The sequence below is a fragment of the Bidens hawaiensis genome, unplaced genomic scaffold, assembly GCF_021521415.1.
Source record: "Bidens hawaiensis isolate Kalapana, Puna unplaced genomic scaffold, B.hawaiensis_p1.1 tig00052238_1, whole genome shotgun sequence".
Lineage (NCBI taxonomy): Eukaryota > Viridiplantae > Streptophyta > Magnoliopsida > Asterales > Asteraceae > Bidens > Bidens hawaiensis.
In genome coordinates this window covers 39762-62445 of record NW_027499383.1, presented here as the reverse complement: position 1 = coordinate 62445, position 22684 = coordinate 39762, and the positions used below count along the sequence as shown (strand labels likewise).

At 34.5% G+C, this 22684-nt stretch overlaps 1 protein-coding gene and 1 pseudogene across 1 annotated transcript; one reads left to right on the top strand and one right to left on the bottom strand.

The window, feature by feature from the left end:
• Positions 1-290: 290 nt before the first annotated feature.
• LOC143599483 (uncharacterized) lies at positions 291-6870 on the bottom strand. Its single transcript, XM_077077428.1, has 7 exons — positions 6793-6870; positions 5763-5832; positions 5566-5625; positions 3972-4086; positions 3768-3883; positions 504-628; positions 291-436 (listed from the first exon to the last, which is right to left on the bottom strand). The coding sequence occupies exons 1-7, from the start codon at positions 6867-6869 to the stop codon at positions 292-294; spliced, it is 708 nt and encodes a 235-aa protein (XP_076933543.1). The 5' UTR covers position 6870; the 3' UTR covers position 291.
• Positions 6871-19714: 12844 nt separating this feature from the next.
• Positions 19715-22067, top strand: LOC143599482 (xanthotoxin 5-hydroxylase CYP82C4-like; annotated as a pseudogene).
• The last annotated feature ends 617 nt before the right edge of the window (positions 22068-22684 follow it).

The window sequence follows — 22684 nt, the reverse complement described above, 5'->3', positions numbered from 1 at the left end:
AATACATTGTGAGTTATACCTTTTCATTGTTGCATTGTTTAATACTACCGTCTATCATTTTTAATGTTTTGATACAAATAATTTTGAAAAGAAAAATTGATGGAAATCTTAGTGCGCAAAAACTAACCAGTCCGAAAACCATGGTTAGCGGCTCAGGCCATAATTATTATAAGAGAAGTTCAAAAACAAAAACTAGTAATTTTAGTTTCTCCATAATCTGTAAAATAATTGTCAGTTTCTACAAAAATAGTCCTTAAACAAAGCGTGGATGTCAAGTAAGTTCCACCCCTCTTAAGCTTTATTCTGAATGACGTAAGCAGATGGTTTCTGACAAGCAGAAAAGAGTTGCCAGCTGACTAATGCCATAATCAAGGAGGTGAACAGTTGAAACCCTACAACTTCTGGTAGATGCCATCCTAATCCCCACCTCAGATAACTTCAATAATAAACAAACATTATTTTAACAAAATAATTTAATAAATAAATTAAAGAGCATATATTACCTTGTGATAGAAGGCATTGTTGCCACAAAACCAGCACATGCATAGATGATTGGAATCAATGTTTTGGGCTTGTTTTTCCTTAGCCACATCAACGATCCCAATGCGGCAAGTGATAGACTCAACATCTGGATTCACCAAAACCACAAAGTCTGTGAACTCATATACATAATATATCTAACCGTGAGAATCGCATGATGCAATATTACTATATTTTAAGGACAGAACCAACAAAGCCACACAATGAACTCGTTGTAGTGCTTAAAAGATATAATTGAGTTAGAAAAGGATTTGGTTAAGTGGTTACATCGCTGTTTTATGTATCGTAGTTAAAGAAAAAGATACAACTTTTAATGCAGTTCTCGCAAGCATAACCTTTTTCTTAATTAGAGTTTTTTCCTAAACTAGTGTAGGTGATTTACCATTTTAGTGTTCTTCAAAACTATTTACCAAACTAGTGTTGGTAGAAAAAACTATTTACCATTTTGGTGTTTTCTATTTATTTTGTATTCACCTTTTACTTTTAAATCTAGTTTTTCTATTAGTTAGTATATTATTTATTTTTGTTACATATTTCTTATACATGTTTTAGCAATAAATTCAAGAACTTTTTTTTATATTTTTTTTATCAATCAACTTTTTTTTCAGTAACTCTTTCTAAATACTTTTCTTTCTTATTTGTTTTCAAATAAATTTTTTTTTGTCCTTTTGTTTAAATATATTCATATTACGATTTTTGGATTTGATTTGGTACCGTAACGAACCTAATTGACCCAAACTCGTTCTAAATACTTTTCTTTCTTATTTGTTTTCAAATAAATTTTTTTTTGTCCTTTTGTTTAAATATATTCATATTACGATTTTTGGATTTGATTTGGTACCGTAACGAACCTAATTGACCCAATCACGTTAGCGTTGAATAGCCGCCGCAACATCTGCGTTTTATCAACGCTTGGGCTCTATTGATTTCAATTGAAATTTTTTTGTTTTAAATATGTTCATTTTACGATTTTATAATTTTGGTTTAGATCCGGTACCGTAACAAACCTAATCCATACTTGTAAAATTTGCGTTGTGTAGTTGCCGTGACTCATTTGTTTTACCAACGCCCGAGCTTTAGCAATTTTTGTTTTTTTATATTAAATATGATCATTTTACGAATATATTTTTTAAGTTTGGTCCTGGTATCGTAATGAACCTAGCCAATACTGACCGAATTCGCGTTAATAGTCGCGCAACGCCTGTGTTTTACCTACGTCTTGGTTTTATCGATTTTTGTTCTGTTTTTTTTTTAAACATGGTCATTTAAGCGTGTCAGATTTAGTTAAATATTTTTTTTAATTACAGAAAAGATATTATCACTCAACCTTTATATATTTTAGTTAAACATTTTTTTTAATTACAGAAAAGATTTAGGACGAGTTAGCAAAAATATATAAAGGTTGAGTGATAAAAAAATAAAAAGAACATTTTGGATTGATTGGATATAAAAATATATAAGAAATATGATTTAGAACGAGTCACTTAAAAAAATAAAAAAAATGTTGATTGATATAAAAAATATAAAAAGAAGTCATTAGATTTATCAAATAAAAATTGTATTAAGAAATGTAAAAAATAAATAATAAATTAACTACTAGAAAAAATAAACTTAAAAGTAAAAAAATGAATACAGAATAAATGAAAACACCAAAATGGTAATACTTTTTTCCATCAACACTAGTTTGGTAAATAGTTTTTAAGGAACACCGTAATGTGAAATACTTTTTTCCTCCAATACTAGTTTGGGAAAAAACTTACTAATTATGTATTGAAAAACCCTCTTATCTATAAATACACACACATAATGAGGGATGATTTTTGGTAAAAAGTGTCAAAAGTACATTATTCACACTTTTTGATATGCTGTAGAAATGGTACTATAACATTATACACACACCCACACACACAAGTATATTATGCGTGTGTACCCGAGTTTTAAATAGTCCACTTAGGGAAAGAAATTGTTCTAAAATGAAAAGTGTAGAAACTTAACATTACGTTTGAGAGTTTTATTTTATTTAAAATCCAATTTAAACATCTTCAAATCCAAATTTTAACTTCCATTTCATAAGAACATATTCCTGCATAAACTAACATCTGCCCAGCATGCAATAACAGTGTGAAATGAATTTAGTAGATCTTAGAAAAAAACCAACAAATTTCACTCATTTCTAAATTCTAAGGGGAGCTTGAATGCATCTTTACTGCATTTGCTATTTGAAGTTGAAAACTAATACAATTTAATGAGAATCTAACAGATGCAATACAACTGTAGAATCCCAGATATATTATTTTGGGAATATTCTATTTCACATTATGACATATAACAATTATACATGTTATAATGTGTTGGCAAAGGTTTCTTAACTATAGGCAAAACTGAACCATAACTCCTAAATTAAGGCGAAAGTGTATATATGTAACATCTGTAATCGATTTCATTACCCTCTTCCTTTCCAATTCAGAAGATTAGTAGGTTTGTAAATTCCATGTATAAATTCTTGAACTAATGATGCTTATATGGCTTAGACACATAACATTCAATTATTAGAACTTGTTGAGTTGTTGGATAGTTTTGATTTGGAAAACAGGCAAGCTTTCCAAATCAAATAGAAGCTACAAAGCGTGATCGATTGTGTTCCCTTTCTTACATAACTGTGTCCTGCATATATGTTTTGACCTCAATCTGTATGGAAGACGATCAAAAGGTGATTAAAGCCATTTAATTCATCAAGAGGCTGATTTTGGGACTAAGAAAACTTAACACCAAAGATAGACATCTAAACCCATGACGAGTGCGCAAACATTTGGGACTAAACACGTAATTTCTCAAAAGTGGGACCAAAAGTCAAATTTTAGCTTAACAAGGCAGTGTAATATAATCTTCAGTATATAGATATGGTATTATATGATGTAACTAACTTTTTGTGAGATTTGTTAATGTTTGGAAGTGGTTTAGTAAAATGTGTGTATACTATAATTGAACCAAGTTTTGGCCAACACTTGTACCCTCGGTATATACTATATGATGTAACTAACTTTTTTGTGAGATTTGTTAATGTTTGGAAGTGGTTTAGTACAATGTGTGTATACTATAATTGAACCAAGTTTTGGCCAACACTTGTACCGTTGCCATGTTTGAACTTTAAAACTTATTTATCCCAACATCAATTACGGATTATAATTTATAAACTAGCTTAAATTCAGAAAAAAAACTCAACATACCAGATTTGCATTTGCTTCAAGGCCTTGTAGAACGTAATCCCAAGTAAATTCAAGTCCTCTAGCACCCACCCAAAGGGGTGCTAACCTATGCAAAACAGAATCAGCAAACGCCCACCCTGCAAGTATGTGCTAATTAATAGTTATAAAAATTAAAATCCATTTTCACAAAAAATGATAAGAGCTTATAAGTTATTAGTCACTCACCAAGCCCAACTGCCTGGAATTTATGATTTTGAGAGATGTTTCTGTGAGTTAATTGAGTTAGGGCAAAGTAAAGCCCCGCAACATCTATGAAACCAATCAAAGCTTTCAGCAGTTCCTAATCATTAAAAAAGAAAAAAAATATATAAGATAAGCAGCGTGTTTAAACTAATTACATTGCATTAATAACCAAAATACGACGAAACTTTTGTGACTTGTATTTGTCATAAAAATTAGGAAAATTGGACATCAATAATCCAAACTTTTAACTATTGGCCAATATTAATCCCAACTAACAATATAACCAGTGACAATCCCAACTTTCAAGTTTGTTACCAACAACAAACCCAGACTAACAAATTGTTTACTCCGTTAAACTATGATGACGTGGCATATGATGTGGCAATTACATGACAATAACTTGGATTTAAAATAAATATATAATAATACTAAAATAGAGCGGGGCCCACCACCCACCACTTCATCTTCCTTCTTTTTCTATTACATTGGAACACCACCTTCTACCACCACAAAACAACCGCCTGCCACCACAGAACCACCGCCAGCACCAACGTTGCCTACCACAGAACCACTTCTAAATTCATCCGGGTTTCAAAATTAAAACATATTTTTTCAAAAATAGCAAACTTGACGGAGTTGGGTTGGTCGAGATCTCAAGCAAGTCGAAAAAACAGAGTTGCTTGGTGGTTTCAGATTTGCATTCGACAATTCCGGCCATCGGAGAAACGATTCAGACCTGTGGCTTTTAGATCTTCAATTCTTTCAGATGTGGGATGTTTTAGATCTATGTTATGGAGACAAGCGTGTGAGAGACGGTGAGTTTCAAGCGACGGTGACGGAAGGTTTCTAAAGTCTGTTACAGTGGAGATGAAGTTGGGTGTGGTAGTGCGGCTGGAGACAGCCGGATTTCCGGAGGTGGAGACGTGCCGGATTTGTAGATGCGGCTGGAGGATGAACAAGACGGGGGACAGGCCGGCGGGGGTTCAATGGTACCCGACGTTGGTGGTTGGAGGTGGTTCTATGATGGCCGACGGTGATGGTTCTAAGGCGGCAGAAAGTGGTACAGGGATGAAGCTATTTTTGGAGAAGATGAAGTGGTGGGTCCCACTCTATTTTAGTATTATTATATATTTACTTTAAATCCGTCATTGTCTTGTAATTGCCACATCATATGCCACGTCATCAGAATTTAACGGAGTTAACAATTTGTTAGTATGGGTTTGTTGTTGGTAAAAAACTTGAAAGTTGGGATTGTCACTGGTTACATTATTAGTTGGGATTAATATTGGCCAATAGTTAATAATTTGGATTATTGATATCCAATTTTCCTAAAAATTATAACAAAGATTAAACAAAATACGTGTCATAAAACGACAAAAACGTCCTTGACATAGTTTTCTTTGTTTGTTCAATCAAATTACTTGATAAATGTTGGAAGATTAATGAACACTAGCTGATAGCCTGATAATAAGTGAAAAAACTGTTTTGTACCTGCTGAATTTAACTAACATAGTGACAGATTTAACACCATTACTAAATAATTAAAATAACACAAAAGGTAAATAAATGTTTTTACCTGAGATGGATCGAATATATCAGATTCAGACACCTTTAGAAATGTAGCTAAGCAAACCAGCTGTCCAAATAATCAAATATTCAACACAGATTACATTAATCAGTGTACAGAGAAATAAAGCAGATACTTAATATAAGTTGTGACGATAAATTCAGAGTAATTAACAATCTAATGAAATCAAACACAGGATATCATACCTTCACCAATGCTGTCACAAGATAAACAACAGCAGTTTTGACAGAAGTGCCAAGTGTATCATACTCAGATCTGCAGTTATATCATAAACAACATTTAAAAACACAAACTTAAAATGAATCAATCTCATCTATATCTATCAGCAAATGTTACAGCTACAACTAGCACAAATTTGATGTTCATCGCAATAAAATTAGTTTAATTAATTAACAAAATCTCCTAACAAGTAACAAGGATCGAAAACTCCTAAATTTTATATGCTGATCGAAGCAAACACAGTCATGGTTGTAAAAATCCCGACTAGGTGCCGATTAATCACTAGGCAGTACCCACCGACTAGTCGCCGATTAATCGCTATTTGGTCAAAATTGGTCAAAAGTGAAAATTTTATAAGTAAAATGAATTTGGTGTATATATGCATATATGTATATTTGAAAAATTATATATAAATTCCAATCCGATTAATCGCTAGTCCCTACCCCACCACCTGACTAGCGCCTAGCAATTTCTACAACGCTGAGCACCGTTGTTTAACTGATCTAAAGAGGCTCATATGAGCATGAACTTAAAATGAATAAATCACATCTATATATATCAGCAGATGTTACAGCTACAGCATTCAGCACAAACTTGATGTTCACCGTGATAAAAATTAGCTCCACTATTCACAAACACGGTTTTCCTACCTAACAACCATCAAATTTCTGATTATCAGTTCAATTAATTAACAAAATCTCCTAACAGCACGTATCCGAAAGTCGCAAAATTAATATACTGATAGAAGCAATCACAATTGTTTAACTAATCTATAAAATCTCCTACGACACAAACTTATTATGAGCAAATCTCATCCAAATCTATCAGAAAATGTTTCAGCTGCAACATTTAGCCCAAATTCAATGTTCATCGTGATAAAATTAGGTCAATTATTCAACTGATAGAGCTACAACACTTAGCACAAATTCGATCAGCTGATTATTATTAACAATATATACTGTAGAAAATTAGGTGAAAGAAGAAACGGAGACTAACAGAGGAGTAGCGGAATAGTAAACGGCGTGAGGACCGAAAGTTAAGATTGCACAGTTGAAGAAGTGAAACATCGTCATCTTCTCCTTCTCCAAGATGTAGATCCAGGTTTTTTGGGTGAGGTTGATCACACACTATTGGAACTGGAAGCACTTTAATTGGGCTGTCCCAAACAAGCTAGCCCATACTTGTAATTAAGTGCCAGAGGTTAGAGTTGCACAAAAAACCCCAACCTATACCCAAAATTACCTGAAAAATATCCGGAAATAACCCTAAAAATTATAACCCCTTAAAAAATCCAATCTATACCCGAAAAAAGCCCCAAAAACCCAAAAATAGGATTTTTTTTCAATACCCGAAAATAGGGAATTCAAATACCCGGTTTTAGAATACTTGGTTCGATATCCGACCCGAACTCGACGCATAGGGTATGGTTTTTAAAGAGAATACCCGGCCCCGAACCCGACCCGGGTATTGCCAATACCGGATTTTCCAATACCCGGTCACACCCGAACCCGGGTATTTGAAAAAACCCGATTTGTGCACCTCTACCGGAGGTCAAATCAGTTAAGTTAGCTATTTAGTAAGTTAAAACGTCGCCTTAAGGAAAGGAAAGTCAAAATCGGATTTGCCGAACTGTTTCTGATAGAGGCCAAGTTTGAGATTGGCTAATCTCCTAAAATAAAATAACACTAAATGTAAAAAGACTCGTAAACACTGCATGAAATATGGAAGATAGGTTTAGATGTATAACAACTCACTAATACTTCTAGGAATTGAAATAACTAAAATAAAGGAAATAACCAACTAATGCAAATAAACATGAGACTGACTAGAGAACATGGAGCTAATAGTTATGCATCATGTGCGAATCCGCATCAATACCCGCCTCATTAAAACAGGTCGTGTCCTCACGACCCACAACTGGTGCAGCCAAGGCAGCCCATCGCGGTTCGGGTGCCAGTTCAAACAATAAGAACTCGGGTTTTGCAATGGTGGCCGAGGTTAAACTTTTCGTCACAATGGAAACAAATGTCGGCGGCTTTCTTGGCTTGCATTTTGACTTGAGTTAGGCGCTTTAGGGACGGGGAAGCGGTTTGCGCAGGAGTTTGAGTGGAACTTGGTACCATGTTTGGAGCAATGCCGGCATTAAGTTTGTTGTCGATCAAAGAAGCAAGCCCATACGATTGTGGAAGGGTAATAGACTTAAGGATAGCCATCTCAGTTTGAATGTCATGTGTAAGACCAGAAACAAAGCAATTTTTAAGGCCTCTTGAGATAACCTGCTAACACGATTGCTAATCCTCTCAAACTCGGTTTTGTATGCCTTCACAGTGGACGTTTGAACGAGCTTAAAAAGAGTGGCATGGTTCTCGTAAGTTGAAGGTCCGAAACAGAGTTCCAATGCACAGGAAAATTCCGTCCACGTTCCCAAAAGTCGTTGGCCGCCAAGTGCTTGTGCCAACTTAAGTGCTTCTCCAGTGAAGTAGAAAACAGCAATGGAGAGACGTTGGTTCATCGAAATGTTGTAGTAGGTGAAGTAGTTGTCGGCTTGAAAGAGCCAATCTAACGGGTTAGACCCAATAAAGGTAGGAAGCGGAACTTTAGGAGGGCGGGGCTGGTTGTTACCGGGTGCTGGTGGTGGTGGCGCACGGTAACGGGGTGGCGGTGGTGGAGGTGGTGGTGGGTTGTAGGACGAAGAATCGAATCTGGAAGAAGATGATGCGTCCTTGTCCTTAACAAAGGCAGTTAGGAGCTTATTAGAGATTTCCAATTGCTGGTTCATGGCAGCCTGCAGGGCTTCTAACTGAGCTTTGGCTTGAGCAAAAGATTGGGTTGTGATTTGGGCATTAGTTGAAAGGAACTGGTCAAACCTTTCGAGAAGAGCCTACAGAGGATCGTCGGTGGATGTGGTATCTTTGCGGGGAGGCATGATTCGAGGAATGAAAGCACCAAATGATAGAGGCCAAGTTCGAGATTGGCTAATCTCCTTCTAAAATAAAATAACACTAAATGTAAAGAGACTTGTTTTAATCAAATTTTTCATGTTCTCCATTAAAAACCAAACATGCCTTTTATAGGCTTACAATACGTAAATAATGCATGAAATAAGGAAGATAGGTTTAGTGGTATAACTACCCACTAATACTTCTAGGAATTGAAATACCTAAAATAAAGGAAATAACCAACTAATGCAAATAATCATGGGATTGACTAGAGAACGTGGAGCTAATAGTTGTGCATCATGGGGAATCCGTATCAGTGTTAGACTGGAAACCGGGTTTTAAAGAAAATAATAATTTGGTTCGGTTTGAAACATTGGCGTATAGGTGTGTTCTTCGGGTTTGTTTTTCGAGTTTCGGGATTTTCGGGTCGGGTTCTTCGGGTTTCAACAGTTTAAATCTTGATCCTAAACCCAACCTAAATCTCTCACGGGTTTTTTGGGTATGGGTAATTCGGGTTAGGTTTTTTTGGGTTGGGTTAATCGGGTTTCGAGTATCCGAGAAAAGAAAAGAAAACAAAACCAAAAACATAAAAATAATAAAAAACTGCAATGCTAAAATTAAAAGGAAAATTGGAAATAAATAATCACACCTTTTGTATATTGGTCGATAATAATCCCACCTTTAAAATTCACTAGCAATGGTCTCACCTTTTAACTATTTTTGTCTTACCGGTCCTCCGTTAAAAAATACTTAACGTCGTTATGTTTTTTCCCTAATTTCAAACCTATGTTTTAGGGCTTTTGATCGGAAGAACGATACGAGTCGACCGATGTAAAACTTATCTCGAAAGGGTGATCCAAACGACGAAACAATGTTTCAATTCGGGTGCTTGAATTTCCAATTAACAAAAATCAGGCCATTTGAATCACCGTTTCGAAATAAGTTTTACATCAGTCGACTCATATCGTTCTTCCGATCAAAAGCCCTAAAACATCGGTTTGAGAACTAGGGGAAAAACATAACGACGTTAAGTATTTTTTAACGGATGACCGGTAAGACAAAAATAGTTAAAAGGTGGGACCATTGCTAGTGATTTTTAAAGGTGGGATTATTATTGGCCAATACATAAAAGGTGGGATTATTTACTTCCAATTTTCCAAATTAAAACAACGTATTCTTCTTTGCCCGTAACGCAAATAATCAAATAATAAACCAACATAAATTGATAAAACAATTCAAAAGAAGAGTAAAACCAACTCGAACCATAATCGTCTTCAGTCGGGCGTGGATTTGGTTGTTCGATTATGGTTGCTATTAGTAATAAATGAAAAATATAAATTAACAATAACAATCGACCCATAATAGTTGGAATGACAACAGTCGATTAGGTTGGATTCTGATAACTTTAGTGGCTAAGACTTAGCCTATTTTACCTAAAAATATATTTAATTTCAAAACTAAATGCTTATTCAAGTTTTTCGGGTTAACCCGAAACCTATAAATCATACCCAAGAACTCGAATTACTTCGGTACGGGTTCGGGTTAGTCTTTTCTCGGGTTCGGGTTTTTTGGGTCAAGTTAGTTCGGGTTCAGGTACGGGTTTTCTCGGGTTGGGTTTCGGGTTACGGGTAAAAGTGACAGGCCTACTGGCGTAAGGTGTAGGTGTCGGCTGAAGCGTGTGAAATTTTTTTTCTAAATATATATATATATATATATATATATATATATGGGAGATTTCTTTTGAGAACCACTTTGAGTTTTAAGAACTCGAAAGAACTTAACGTAACAATTTCTTTTTTGATTATTTTTACATATACGTAATATATGTAGGTTACATGTACGTAAAAAAATTACAGAATTTTTTACGCACCGAGTCGACTTATTACATAAGTGTAACGGACGTTTAAATTAGTGTAATCACTGTACATCTTTATTCTCTCCTATTTTAATTTTTTAATCACATTTAATCTTAACCACATAATCTAATCTATTTAATTAAATGTGTGGTCAAGAATGGAGTTCTTAAATCCTTAAAACTCAATAAGGTTCTCAAATTACCCTCCCCTACATATACATACATACATACATACATACATATGGGAGATTTCTTTTGAGAACCACTCTGAGTTTTAAGAACTCGAAAGAACTCAACGTAACAATTTTTTGTTTGAATTTTTTTGCACATACGTAATATTGCATATACGTAAAAAAATTACACAATTTTTTACGCACCAAGTCGACTTATTACATAGGTGTACGGACGTTTAAATTAGTGTAATCACCGTACATCTTTATTCTCTCTCTTACTTTAATTTTTTAATCACATTTAATCTCAACCACATAATCTAATCTATTTAATTAAATGTGTGGTCAAGAATGAAGTTCTTAAGCTTTTAAAACTCAACAAGGTTCTCAAAATATCTCTCCCCTATATACATACATATGTATATATATAGAAAATAGTTCAAATAAAAATAAAGAGGTTCTTAGGAATGGTAAGAATCAATAGATTTTTGACATATGGCGTTACAACCTATTGTGAAAGAACAATTCTAGGAAACTATGTTAGTTATAATGGTGAAAGAGTAATTCTAGGAAATTATGTCGGGTTGGTAATTTTAAATTTCAACCATTGATTAACATGATCCAATAGCTATGATTTTTCCTACTTGTTTCTAGGATAACCCTCTCCCATATATATATACAGGGGAGATTTCAAATGAGAACCACTTAGAATTTTAAGAACTCGAAAGAATTCAGTGTAACAATTTTTTTTTTTAGAATTTTTTTTACACATGCGTAATATATGTAGGTTACATACACTTAAAAAAATTACAGAATTTTTTACGCACCGAGTCGACTTTTTACATTTTTATAACAGACGTAAAAATTAGTGTAACCACTTATATCTTTATTCTCTCTCATACTTTGACTTTTTTTGCCAGATTTAATCTCAACCAGATATTCCAATCCATTTAATTAAATGTGTGACCTAAAATGGAGTTCTTAAGTTCTTAACCATTCCCATTCACAAACCACCTCAACCGAAACTTTCTTATAAAATTAATTTCTCTATCTTCCACATACCCAACCCAACCAAACCCAAACTTTTCACACTCATTAACACCCAACTTCAATATTTTTTTATTAAATAAATATAATTTATAATTGTTATTTTATTAATAATTGTTGTTTTTTTATTAAAAGTGTTCATAAATATAAAAATAATTTTTTATTTAAAAATAACCAATATATATTTAATTTAAAAATATTTAATCAGATAATGTTAGATTGTTTAGATAATAAGTTTTATCCGAAAAATCTTATGAACCAATACGGAGTTGACAAGTGTCGGATAATGTATATCAGTAATGGTTAATATTTAACTTATTATAGAAATATATTTTTTGTGCAATCTTATGTTTTTTAATAAAATTTACACCTGTGTGTTCACAAAAAAAAACTAAACAATACTGTGTTTTTAGATTTTTTTTAAAACTTATTTAAAAGTTATTAAGGAAAAATAATTTTTGTTAAAATTAATTAGTATGAAAAGAAAAGGAAAAATAAATTAAAATGTGAACCAATACATGAATGACATGTGACCATCATGGAAGTTGGCAAACTAGGTTGTGAGAGCAAACCGGTTTAGCCATATTTGATGAATTTTATAATTTGTTTATTTTTCAAATAGTGTTTCAACCCAAATCATTTCACCAATGGGGGTGGTCTTTGTAACACCCCGACCAAAGGCGGATTATACATCGGGGCGCCACATATTGTTTCATTACTCGTGACACTATTGGGTGTCAATATTTAATAAATATATTCATTCGCGCACGCGCAACGTAAACACAAGATAACAAATCAACATAAATCAATATATTATAAGGCAAAATATTCGAACAACAATAACTTGTCTTGATACATTTTAATCTAGGTCCAAAAGTGAAAACGTCCTACGTGTCCACAAGCTCCAAATGTAGCTACAGCAAACCTGAACATGTGTTAAAGTAAAACGTTAAACACTTGCTTGTTGGTGATAAATCAAGTTTAATAGATAATAGATAACAATAATTACTGCGCGCAACACGTGTATGTCTGGTGTTTAACAAGGGTGAAATCAGATTGTGATCAAGCCTAAATAGATCATAGTTCATAGTTCAATCCGTGCTCCCAAATGAGCACAAAAACAATAAAACATCTGTGCAAGTGTAAACAAAGAAAACCGTAAACGATAGGTCTCCCGTGTTCATCTAATGGATCCATGAAAACTTCGGAATAGGCCGAACAAAGCGGTTAATGATACACACATACAAATAAACAGCCAAGTAAACGTCCTCAACACATGGGATACTGCGCGACTAAAGTTCATAAACAAGTTTAAGACTCTAAGTTTGTATGAACACATGAACATCCCAAAACATTAAAAATAAAAAGGGATTAGGTACGAGATTACTCACTTGATAAACGGTGCGGTGTAAGATAAAGCAAGAATCAACTTTAATCAAGCACAAGTTAACCTATAAATAAGATTATTGTTTTAATGATTTGTTTTAAGTCTTGATTATAAGTTAGCATAATTAATAAGTAAATTATTATATATAATATATATTACCGGAAAAGCAGGGCAGAACAGGGAGGAAGACAGAGGCAGAGAGGGAGGCGGCTGAGGAAGAACAACGGCAAGGAGCAAGAGAGAACAGGAGAGTTTAAGTGCTTTGTGTGTGTAGTGTTAGGAAATTAACATTATTATTTATAGGGAAACCCTAGGGAACACAATCCCTAGAAAAGGGGAAAAGATCTTCAACATGATCAAGCAAAAGATAACAAAAGCAAAAAGGGTATCAAAAGATATGGCAGCTGCAGGGGACAAAGAAAAAGCTGACAGGTAACAGTAAACAGGCATGGGAGGGTCAGATAAAGGTACTGGTCAAGCATGGGAAAAGCAGATCTCAAAAGATAATGTCAGTCACTTTTCCTACCAACCAATGGGGTTGGTGCGCATGCTGCGCCAAAAGTGGCTTTTCAGACATAAGACAGGTTAGGTCAACAGCACAAAAGATAAGATATCAAAAGCAAACAAGCAAGTTAAAACAGAAGAAAGGACACAAGACAGCGCGAGAAAGCTGCGCGCGCGAGAGGCTGCGCACACGAGAAGATTGAGCGCGCGAGGGCGAAGGCAGACAGAACAAACCTTAGCGCGCGCCGCGGGAAGAACTACAGTCCCTAGCGCGTAACGCAGGAACAGTCAATCTTCACGCAGGCTTCCTTGTAAGGAGTCTAGCGCGTGGAGCTGCGCAGACAACCTTAGGCGGGAAGAAACAAAGGACAACAAAGAGAAGGGGGGGGGTTCAAGGCTTAAGGGCGGAACGACGACAAGAGAGAGAAAGAGGCGGGACGGCAACAAGAGGGAAAAGAAGGCGGGACGGCGGAAAGGAAGAGAGAGGGAGAGGCGGGAAGGAAAATATTATTAGTAATATATATATTTTAAATGTCAAGTTTTAAAAGAAAATAATTAAATTTTAAATCATAAAAAGAATCGGATCAGAAAACGGGTACCTGGGTCGGGTCGGATCGGGCAGATGTCACAGTCTTAAAACTAAACATGGTTCTCAAAAGATCCATTCTCTCTCTCTCTCTCTCTCTATATATATATATATATATATAGGGAGAGGATCAAGAGAAAACTTATCTTTAGAGAGAAAACTAAAAAACTCCTAAAAACTTCCAAAGAATTATTTTTAATTAAAAATAAAAAAATATTTTCAAAATTCTGTTTTAGCTATTATTCTTATATTTCACTCGAAAAATATAAAAAAATAAAAATAAATAAAATAAAAAAAAACCCATGTAATGCACATACGTATTACTGTGTGATACCGTTGTATGACACATGTGTATTACTGTGTATTTTTGAGTTTAATAGTGTTTTATTGCATATATTCAATATTTGTGTATTGTATATGTGTAGTAGTGTTGTATTATATGGAAAAAAATAATAATAAAATAAAAGTCGATGTGGTGCACATGTGCGTTAATGTTGTATTGCACATACGTACTAATGTGTATTCGATGTGTGTATTAGTCATATATTGCATATATACAATAGTGTGTATCAAATATATGTAATAGTGTTGTATTCTATGCAATACAAACACTTTTGCATATATGCAATGCACACTATTACACATGCGCACTATACCAACGAGGTTACTGACAAGTTTTTTTTTTAACCAATAACAACATATAAGAATAATGGAAAAAAATTGCACCAAAAACACAAGCATATTTTCTTCTTTAATTTGAGTATGATATTGTTATATTTTTTTTTTCAGTTAAAAAAATAGCATTTTATTTAAGGGCGTTTGCGGTCTAGTTTTGATGGTTTTTAAACTAAACCGTGGGTCAAACCGTTAGTAACGGGTTATCGTCGTCGAAAATTGAAACCTAAACTTTGAAGATTGAAAATGACCGGCCAAAAGTTAATGAAAAAATTCAACCGTGAAACAAAACCAATGGTCGATTTGAACAGTTTTACGGTTTCAAACCAGACAATGAACACCCATAAACTTGTTACGTGATTACCAAGTCTATGTTTCCCGCTGCATCGCGCGGACATCCTTCTAGTGTATATATATATATATATGTGTGTGTGTGCGCGCGCGCTAAAATCATGATCGACCTCTTTGAAATTTTGACACCGACCATCTTCCAACCCTGTGAAATTTTTATCCTGGGATTGATATTTTGATATGAGTTCGGCTTAACATGTTTCAATAGAATATATTCTCAATCCAATTTCAAATTGGCGAATGGGATCAAAACGATTTCACCAAAATATGTTTTTGAATCACCAAGATATACTTTGACTTTACACCTCTATTTATTTGGATTTCGGGATGAAAAAGTAATCTGAACATAATTTTTTATTTGTAATTCAAATCATTATAAAAAGACCCAACATTTTATAATCTTTAGACTTGTAAATTATTTAAAATTGAGCTGTTTTGCATGTAAAACTTACACCCTATAAAGAAAACTTGATTATTCCGAGTTACTACGCATAAATAGGTCCAAAACGCGGAGATCAAATTTGACTTCTAAGTATATTTTCAAGCTCCATCTCGTTTGTTAACTAATTTGAGGCTCAAGTTCGAGTTTGAATCACTATTATCAACATTTTAGTTATTATAAATCAAAATTCCTTTTTATTTTTGTCTTTTAGACATAGCCAATTTATGAATCGGGGCCTTTAAATAGTTCAATTTCACTCTATCTTTTAAATGACAGAGTGTCTCCCCTTTTGTCCTTTATATTAACGGATGTTAAGATTTTCAGTTAAGTCGTCATATGTGCACTGCACATGAGATCATTTTAGTCTTTTTTATCTCTTAAAGGGCTATTTGTGTAATATAGGTAAAGATTGTGTACTCCAAAAATTACAAGGGCTATTTATGCCAAAAATAAGAAATCCTACTTCTCCAAAACTAAAACCCTAATTTTTAGCCACCATCCAACCTCACTTGCAACCCATCGTTTCCACCACCACTGTCTACCACCATCTACCATCACTACCGTCTACCACCACAACCGCTTACCACCATCTACCACTATAACATCTATGAAATTTCTTGCATAAATCATTTGCCTTTTGCACTCATATTTAATGAAGTTCTCGTATTTATTTCATCGTCTGCATTTATTAGTGTTGAATTACATGTTATTTATTGAATAACATGATCTTTATATGCGTAATTATACGATCCTATGTTCATTTCATCATAAGCATGCTTAATCGTTAATGTTGAACCGAAATGCATAGATTAATATTTTATAATATGTAATAATATATTTTGTTATTATTAATTTTATCCTAAGTATTTAAATTAGTCATATGATTAAAAAAAAAGGGGCAACTTCATATAATAATAGTAACCAACTTTCAAAATTGTTCCAATTAAATCACTCAACTTAAAAAAGTGTTCCAATTAAGTCACTCAACTTTCATATTTTGTTAAATTAAAGGTTTTAGCATGTTTTTTAGCCATTGTCTTTTTTGTTTCACATAGGAAATCTTTTTATCTTTTCTTTTAAGTTGACGCTGAGTGGCGACGTGAATTTTATTTTTTATTTTTAAATTTTAAGATAATTAACATTTTTTTAAAATTTTTAACTATATATATTGAAAATTCTGGCCACACATCTTATCCTCTACTTCTTTCTTGATGCATAAAAAAATCAGTGAGACTTAATTTGAAGATTTAGTGACCCGATTTGGGGAAAATATGCATCAGTGACATAAATGGAATACTTTTGAAAGTTAGTATTCTATGAGATATTCCTTTAAAACACTAGAACATTCTAGAACTTTCTACTTGACCTTGTTTCTCAAGTAAGTTTATCTAGTTCATTTAATTTGAAAAAAAGGTGTTCTGAATCTCCATATGTTGAATTGTTTTTATTTTTGATATTATAATTATTATTATCATTAAGGTTATCTCCTAATCTTTAAACAAGTTTTATCTCTATCTAAATCGCATTCAAACCAACTTTTGGCCTATATATAGAGTCTCACATTCTCATTATTTTTCATACCAAATCTCATTTTCTCTGGCATAATCAAGTAAGTTTACATGTTTTTTTTTGTTTTTCATATTTCTTTGATTTTGATTTTGTTCTTATGAGTTTCTCTTAGTTTGTTCTTATGTTCTTGAGTTTTCTTTTTAATCTTCATAATTGTTTATATATCCTCATCATGATTATTATAAATTGTTAATAAAAACCTTACTTTTTGCTTCAAAAGATTATGATGATCATGTTAATTCAAGAAACCACAATTATTTTTCAAGATCTTGGATCAAAAGTATAATTTTCCATGAATAATTATGAATATTCTTATGATCTTCAAAAACTCATAATGTTATCATAACTAAAAACTATAATATTTGCATAATTGGTCCTTAAAATTTAATAAATATCAATAAATATCCTAAACTTAAATATTTCCACTTAAACCTTATACTTTCACAAATGTTAATAAGCATTCCAAACTATAATATTTACACTTTAAACCATATAGTTTCATAAATGTCAAATCACACCCAAAACTATATAATATTTCAAGTTAAACCTCGTTTTTTTATATATTTTTAAGATGTGGTCTTTTCGATTGTTTTTTATTTTTTATTTTTCATCTCACCAAAGTTTAAGTTCAATGTGGCGGACATGTAGTAACTGGAAGGGGGACATCGCCGCGATTCAAACCCTTGACAAAAGGATTATTTAATCTAAGGAAAATAATGCGAATATATCCAATCAGACACTGGACCTGGTTACTTTCCTGGAGGGGGCGATAAGAGTGTTGGAACCTATTAGGCTAAAGCATGTCACATGTCACAAGAACTAACATAACTTTGATCGAATTTCTTTCTTTGTTATTTTACAAATCTAGTCCACGCCACTCGGTTTCTAAAAATAAATCTCAAACATAATCTAGGGCATCCCGAGACCGGTTCAACAACTTCTTGTTCGTGTTCATCTAACAAGCAAGGTGAGTTCATAGCCCCTTTTACATGCCTTTAAACGTTTTAAACTTTGGGTTGGAAAACATGCATAATCAATTTGTTTTATATGCTATTTTATTTAAGCTTTATTTCATGATATTCAGTGTGTGTGATCATTACAAGTGTATACTTAATCGCATGTACAACCATTAACTTGTTAAGCCCGTGGTAGTATGATGATAGATCTATTAGCCCGACCCTCCCACTTAGGCCTTGGGTAGAGGCCTGTGTGTTCAGAATCCGAAGCTCGTTAAAACATTAAAATAATAGTCTAATCGTGGTTTTGATGGCTCACTAAATGTGTCAGAGGTTTGGTTATAATCACAAAAGTATACAAAATAACTTAACACATATGGAATGTTGTCAACATAAAACTTATTTTTCTATTTTAAGTTTAAAACCTATGTTCTCACCAACTATTTTTAGTTGACACTCTCGCATATTTTTAAGGTGATGGAAATTAAGTTATGAAGATTCTTAAAGTTTCACTTTGGGGATGAGTCAGACCTAGAAGTTTAATAAATAAAGTGTCATGTCTTGTTTATTATTTGGATTATGTTTGGTTTGAACAATGCGTTGGTTTATTTTAATAAGAGTTTTTACATTTAATAGCATGTGCATGATTTCAATCTACGCACGCCCTGATGTTTCCTCATTTGGCCGGGGGGATGTGACAACCATCACCACCACCACCATCTTCAACTATTGTTGATCGGCGCCTACCACCAACTATCACCACCACTATCCACCACCACCATTGTCCGCCACCATCGTCCACTGGTGTCTACCACCACCATCCACCATCACCACCACCACAACCACTATCACTGTCCAACGTCACTGTCCACCATCACCCACTACCACAGTTTGCACACCACCACCAATTTATTTTAGTAGTTTGCAGACGTTAAAAAACAAACAATCTTTTCCTTGTAGACGACAGAGGTTTGGTTCACCTTTTTTCTACAGATGTTTGTAAATGTGATCCATAAACTGTAGATATTTTACATCTGAAAAACCAAACAACAGCTAAGTCACTCATTTACACCTTAGATAGTAAATACTATATATAACTAAAATCATTTTTGCTAATTATAACAATATGATGTAATCATATTACTATTGTTTATCTAATAAGGAATCCCACTTAATGCCTCCCTCACATGAAACCCAAAAATTATACCGAACAAATCCTTAAGAAAAATGTGACTAGTGTAAGGCATGCTTCATTCCTTCAGGCTTAAATTGCCATTAAATTAGCCCACTATGCTTTTAAGTTATTGAATTTCTTTAACTACTTCTACTTGATTGGTTTATTAAATGAATATATTATTATTAATCATCCTCACCAAATGTTAAAAAAGGAGAATAATAAATATTATTTATCACTGAATCCAAATGCTCCTGTATATATAATGCCATACGTTACACTTTGCCACCCACAACACAAATCACACCACACAATGAATTACTCACTTGAAATCATTGTGTTGTTCATTTCTCTAATATCATTAATTGTCTTCTATGTCATTACCACCAGCCGACCAAAATCCAAATCTCCAGCCGGAGAAGCACCGGAACTCGGCGGTGCATGGCCGATAATCGGCCACCTCCACCTCCTCGGGGGCGGCGATCAGCTTCTCCACCGCACGCTAGGCGCCATGGCCGACAAATACGGCCCCGCCTTTAACATCCGTCTAGGCACCCGTCGCGCATTCGTCGTCAGCAGTTGGGAAGTAGCCAAAGACTGCTTCACCATCAACGACAAAGCCCTCGCGTCCCGCCCGAAAACCGCAGCCGTAAAACACATGGGCTACAACTATGCGGTTTTCGGGTTCGCCCCATACACCCCATTTTGGCGTGAAATGAGGAAGATCGCCACCCTTGAATTACTCTCCACCCGCCGGCTCGAGATGTTTAAAGATGTCCGGCGTTCGGAGATTAATTCGGGGATAAACGAGTTGTACGGGCGGTGGATGGAGAACTCGGGCCGGCCAGTGCTTGTTGAGATGAATAAGTGGCTGGAGCACATGATGTTGAACATAGTTGTGATGATGGTGGCTGGAAAGCGGTATTTTGGGGCGGGAGGTGGCGGTGATGAGGCGGAGCAGTGCCAGAAGGCGATTAGCGAATTCTTTCGGTTGATTGGTATATTTGTTGTGTCGGATGCGATACCGTGTCTTTGGTGGTTGGATTTGCATGGGTACGAGAAGGAGATGAAGAAGACAGCTAAAGATTTGGATTTGGTGCTTGGTGGGTGGCTTGAGGAGCATAGGCAAAAGAGGAAGTTGGATTTAAAACATGATAAAGACAATGTTAAGGATTTTATAGATGTGATGTTGTCGCTTGAAGAGGAAGGGCAACTCTCGAATATGGAGCATGATTCGGATACTAGCATCAAGTCTACATGTTTGGTAAGTTATATATCTGTGTCGATAATAGTATTATTCGACTCCATGACTAGTTTGTAGATTTAAGAAATAGGATTAGTGGGTTTGTGAATTTCCGTTATGAATTAAAGATATGTTTGTGATCTTGAGGCTCGCTCGAAAATAGATTGTAGAAAGCTCGCTCGAATTGGCTCATTCGACGACAGGGGTTCTAAACAAGCTGAGCTAGGGCCAAGATAAGCTCGCTCATTGGCTCGTTAGATTAAAACTCAGATTTTAATATATAAATTATAACCTAAATTTTTATATAAATAACTTATAATTTCTTTTTTTGGTATTTTAAATTTTTTTTTTTATATATGACAGCTAAATATTAGTCGGTGAGGCTTATCTACGTTTTGTGACTGTTTGGTTTTGTATCTCTCTTTTTAAAGGACCAAAAGCCAATATATTTAATTAAAGAAAAAAGATTAAGAATCTATTCACGTGATTTTCCGTTAATAAATTATGTTATGTTTAAAGTATTTTTTGTATTTTTGTTTTGTTTTTATTAAGTATATCCAGATGAGTAAAAATAAGAAAAAATAAAATCAAAATATAAATGATATAGCTTCAGGTTAACATTTCAGCTCGCTAAGATAAATAAGCCGAACCCGTGTCCACCCTAATTCGGCTCGTTTGCATATCTAGTTGATAAAGATAACTGTTGATATATAGTTGTCGTTTCATCTAAATGTTGTCTATAGGCATTGATTCTAGGAGGCAGTGACACAACATCAGGAACACTAACATGGGCGATTTCACTACTCTTAAATCATCCCGAGGCTCTAAAGAAACTACAAAATGAACTAGACACCATCGTAGGCAAAGATAGACAAGTTGACGAATCCGACATCACAAACCTAGTATTTCTCCAAGCTGTTATTAAAGAAACCTTGCGCCTATATCCAGCGGGCCCACTTCTAGGGCCAAGGGAGGCGGCGGAAGACTGCACTGTCGCGGGGTATAACGTTAAAGCCGGCACTCAGTTGATTGTCAACATTTGGAAGCTTCAAAGGGATTAGACGGTTTGGAGTGACCCATCTGCATTTCAGCCCGGGAGGTTTATGGCCGGCTCAGACCATGAGCAGGTGGACCTTAGAGGACAACAGTTTGTGCTCATGCCTTTTGGGACAGGTCGCCGTTCATGCCCTGGGTTCAACTTTGGGCTCCAAGTGCTTCACTTGACATTGGCTCGTTTGGTTCATTCTTTTGATATTAGTTCACCGGGAGGTCTTCAGGTGGACATGACCGAAAGCCCTGGAATGACTATTCCTAAAAAGAAGCCGTTGGAGGTGATCTTGACCCCGCGGTTACCATCCAAGCTCTATGGTTGATTAGTCGAAGTTACTATAATGTAATGGTTGATGTTTTGGTTTTGCTTCTTTTTTTTTTTCTTCTTTTTTTTCTTCTTTTTTGTGTTTCGTGTTTGAGAATAAGTTGGATACCGTAAAAAATATAAGGGATTCTTGTAAGTTGCAACGTGACAAGATCTTGAACTTCTTCAAACCTTATTTGCATATGTTGGTTCTTTGATCCATCTTATAATCTCTTACAATGTACAAAATGATTTCAAATCATCTTTAATCCATGTCATTGGTCATCATTCATCAATCAATAATATATGGTTTAACAAGCAGAATCTAGCAGATAGTGTTTGAGGCCAGGGAAAACTAGTAGGTATGAGGGGGTTGGGCTTTCACCGTTGATCTTATCTGAATCTAGCAATGTGGTTGTGGTGGTACATCGAAATTTTAAATGTTACACTTAGAAAGAAGAACCAACAACAAAAAAGAATAGTTGTATGGTTGAAAAGTATATTGTAAGCATTAAACTACTTTAGTGGCCAACCTTTGTGGACACTAGAAACACAATTTAAAACCGTGGGAATTAAGTGAATAGTGGTATCGCTGAAAAGATAACTCAAAACAAATGTGTATATTGTGTGTTCTCG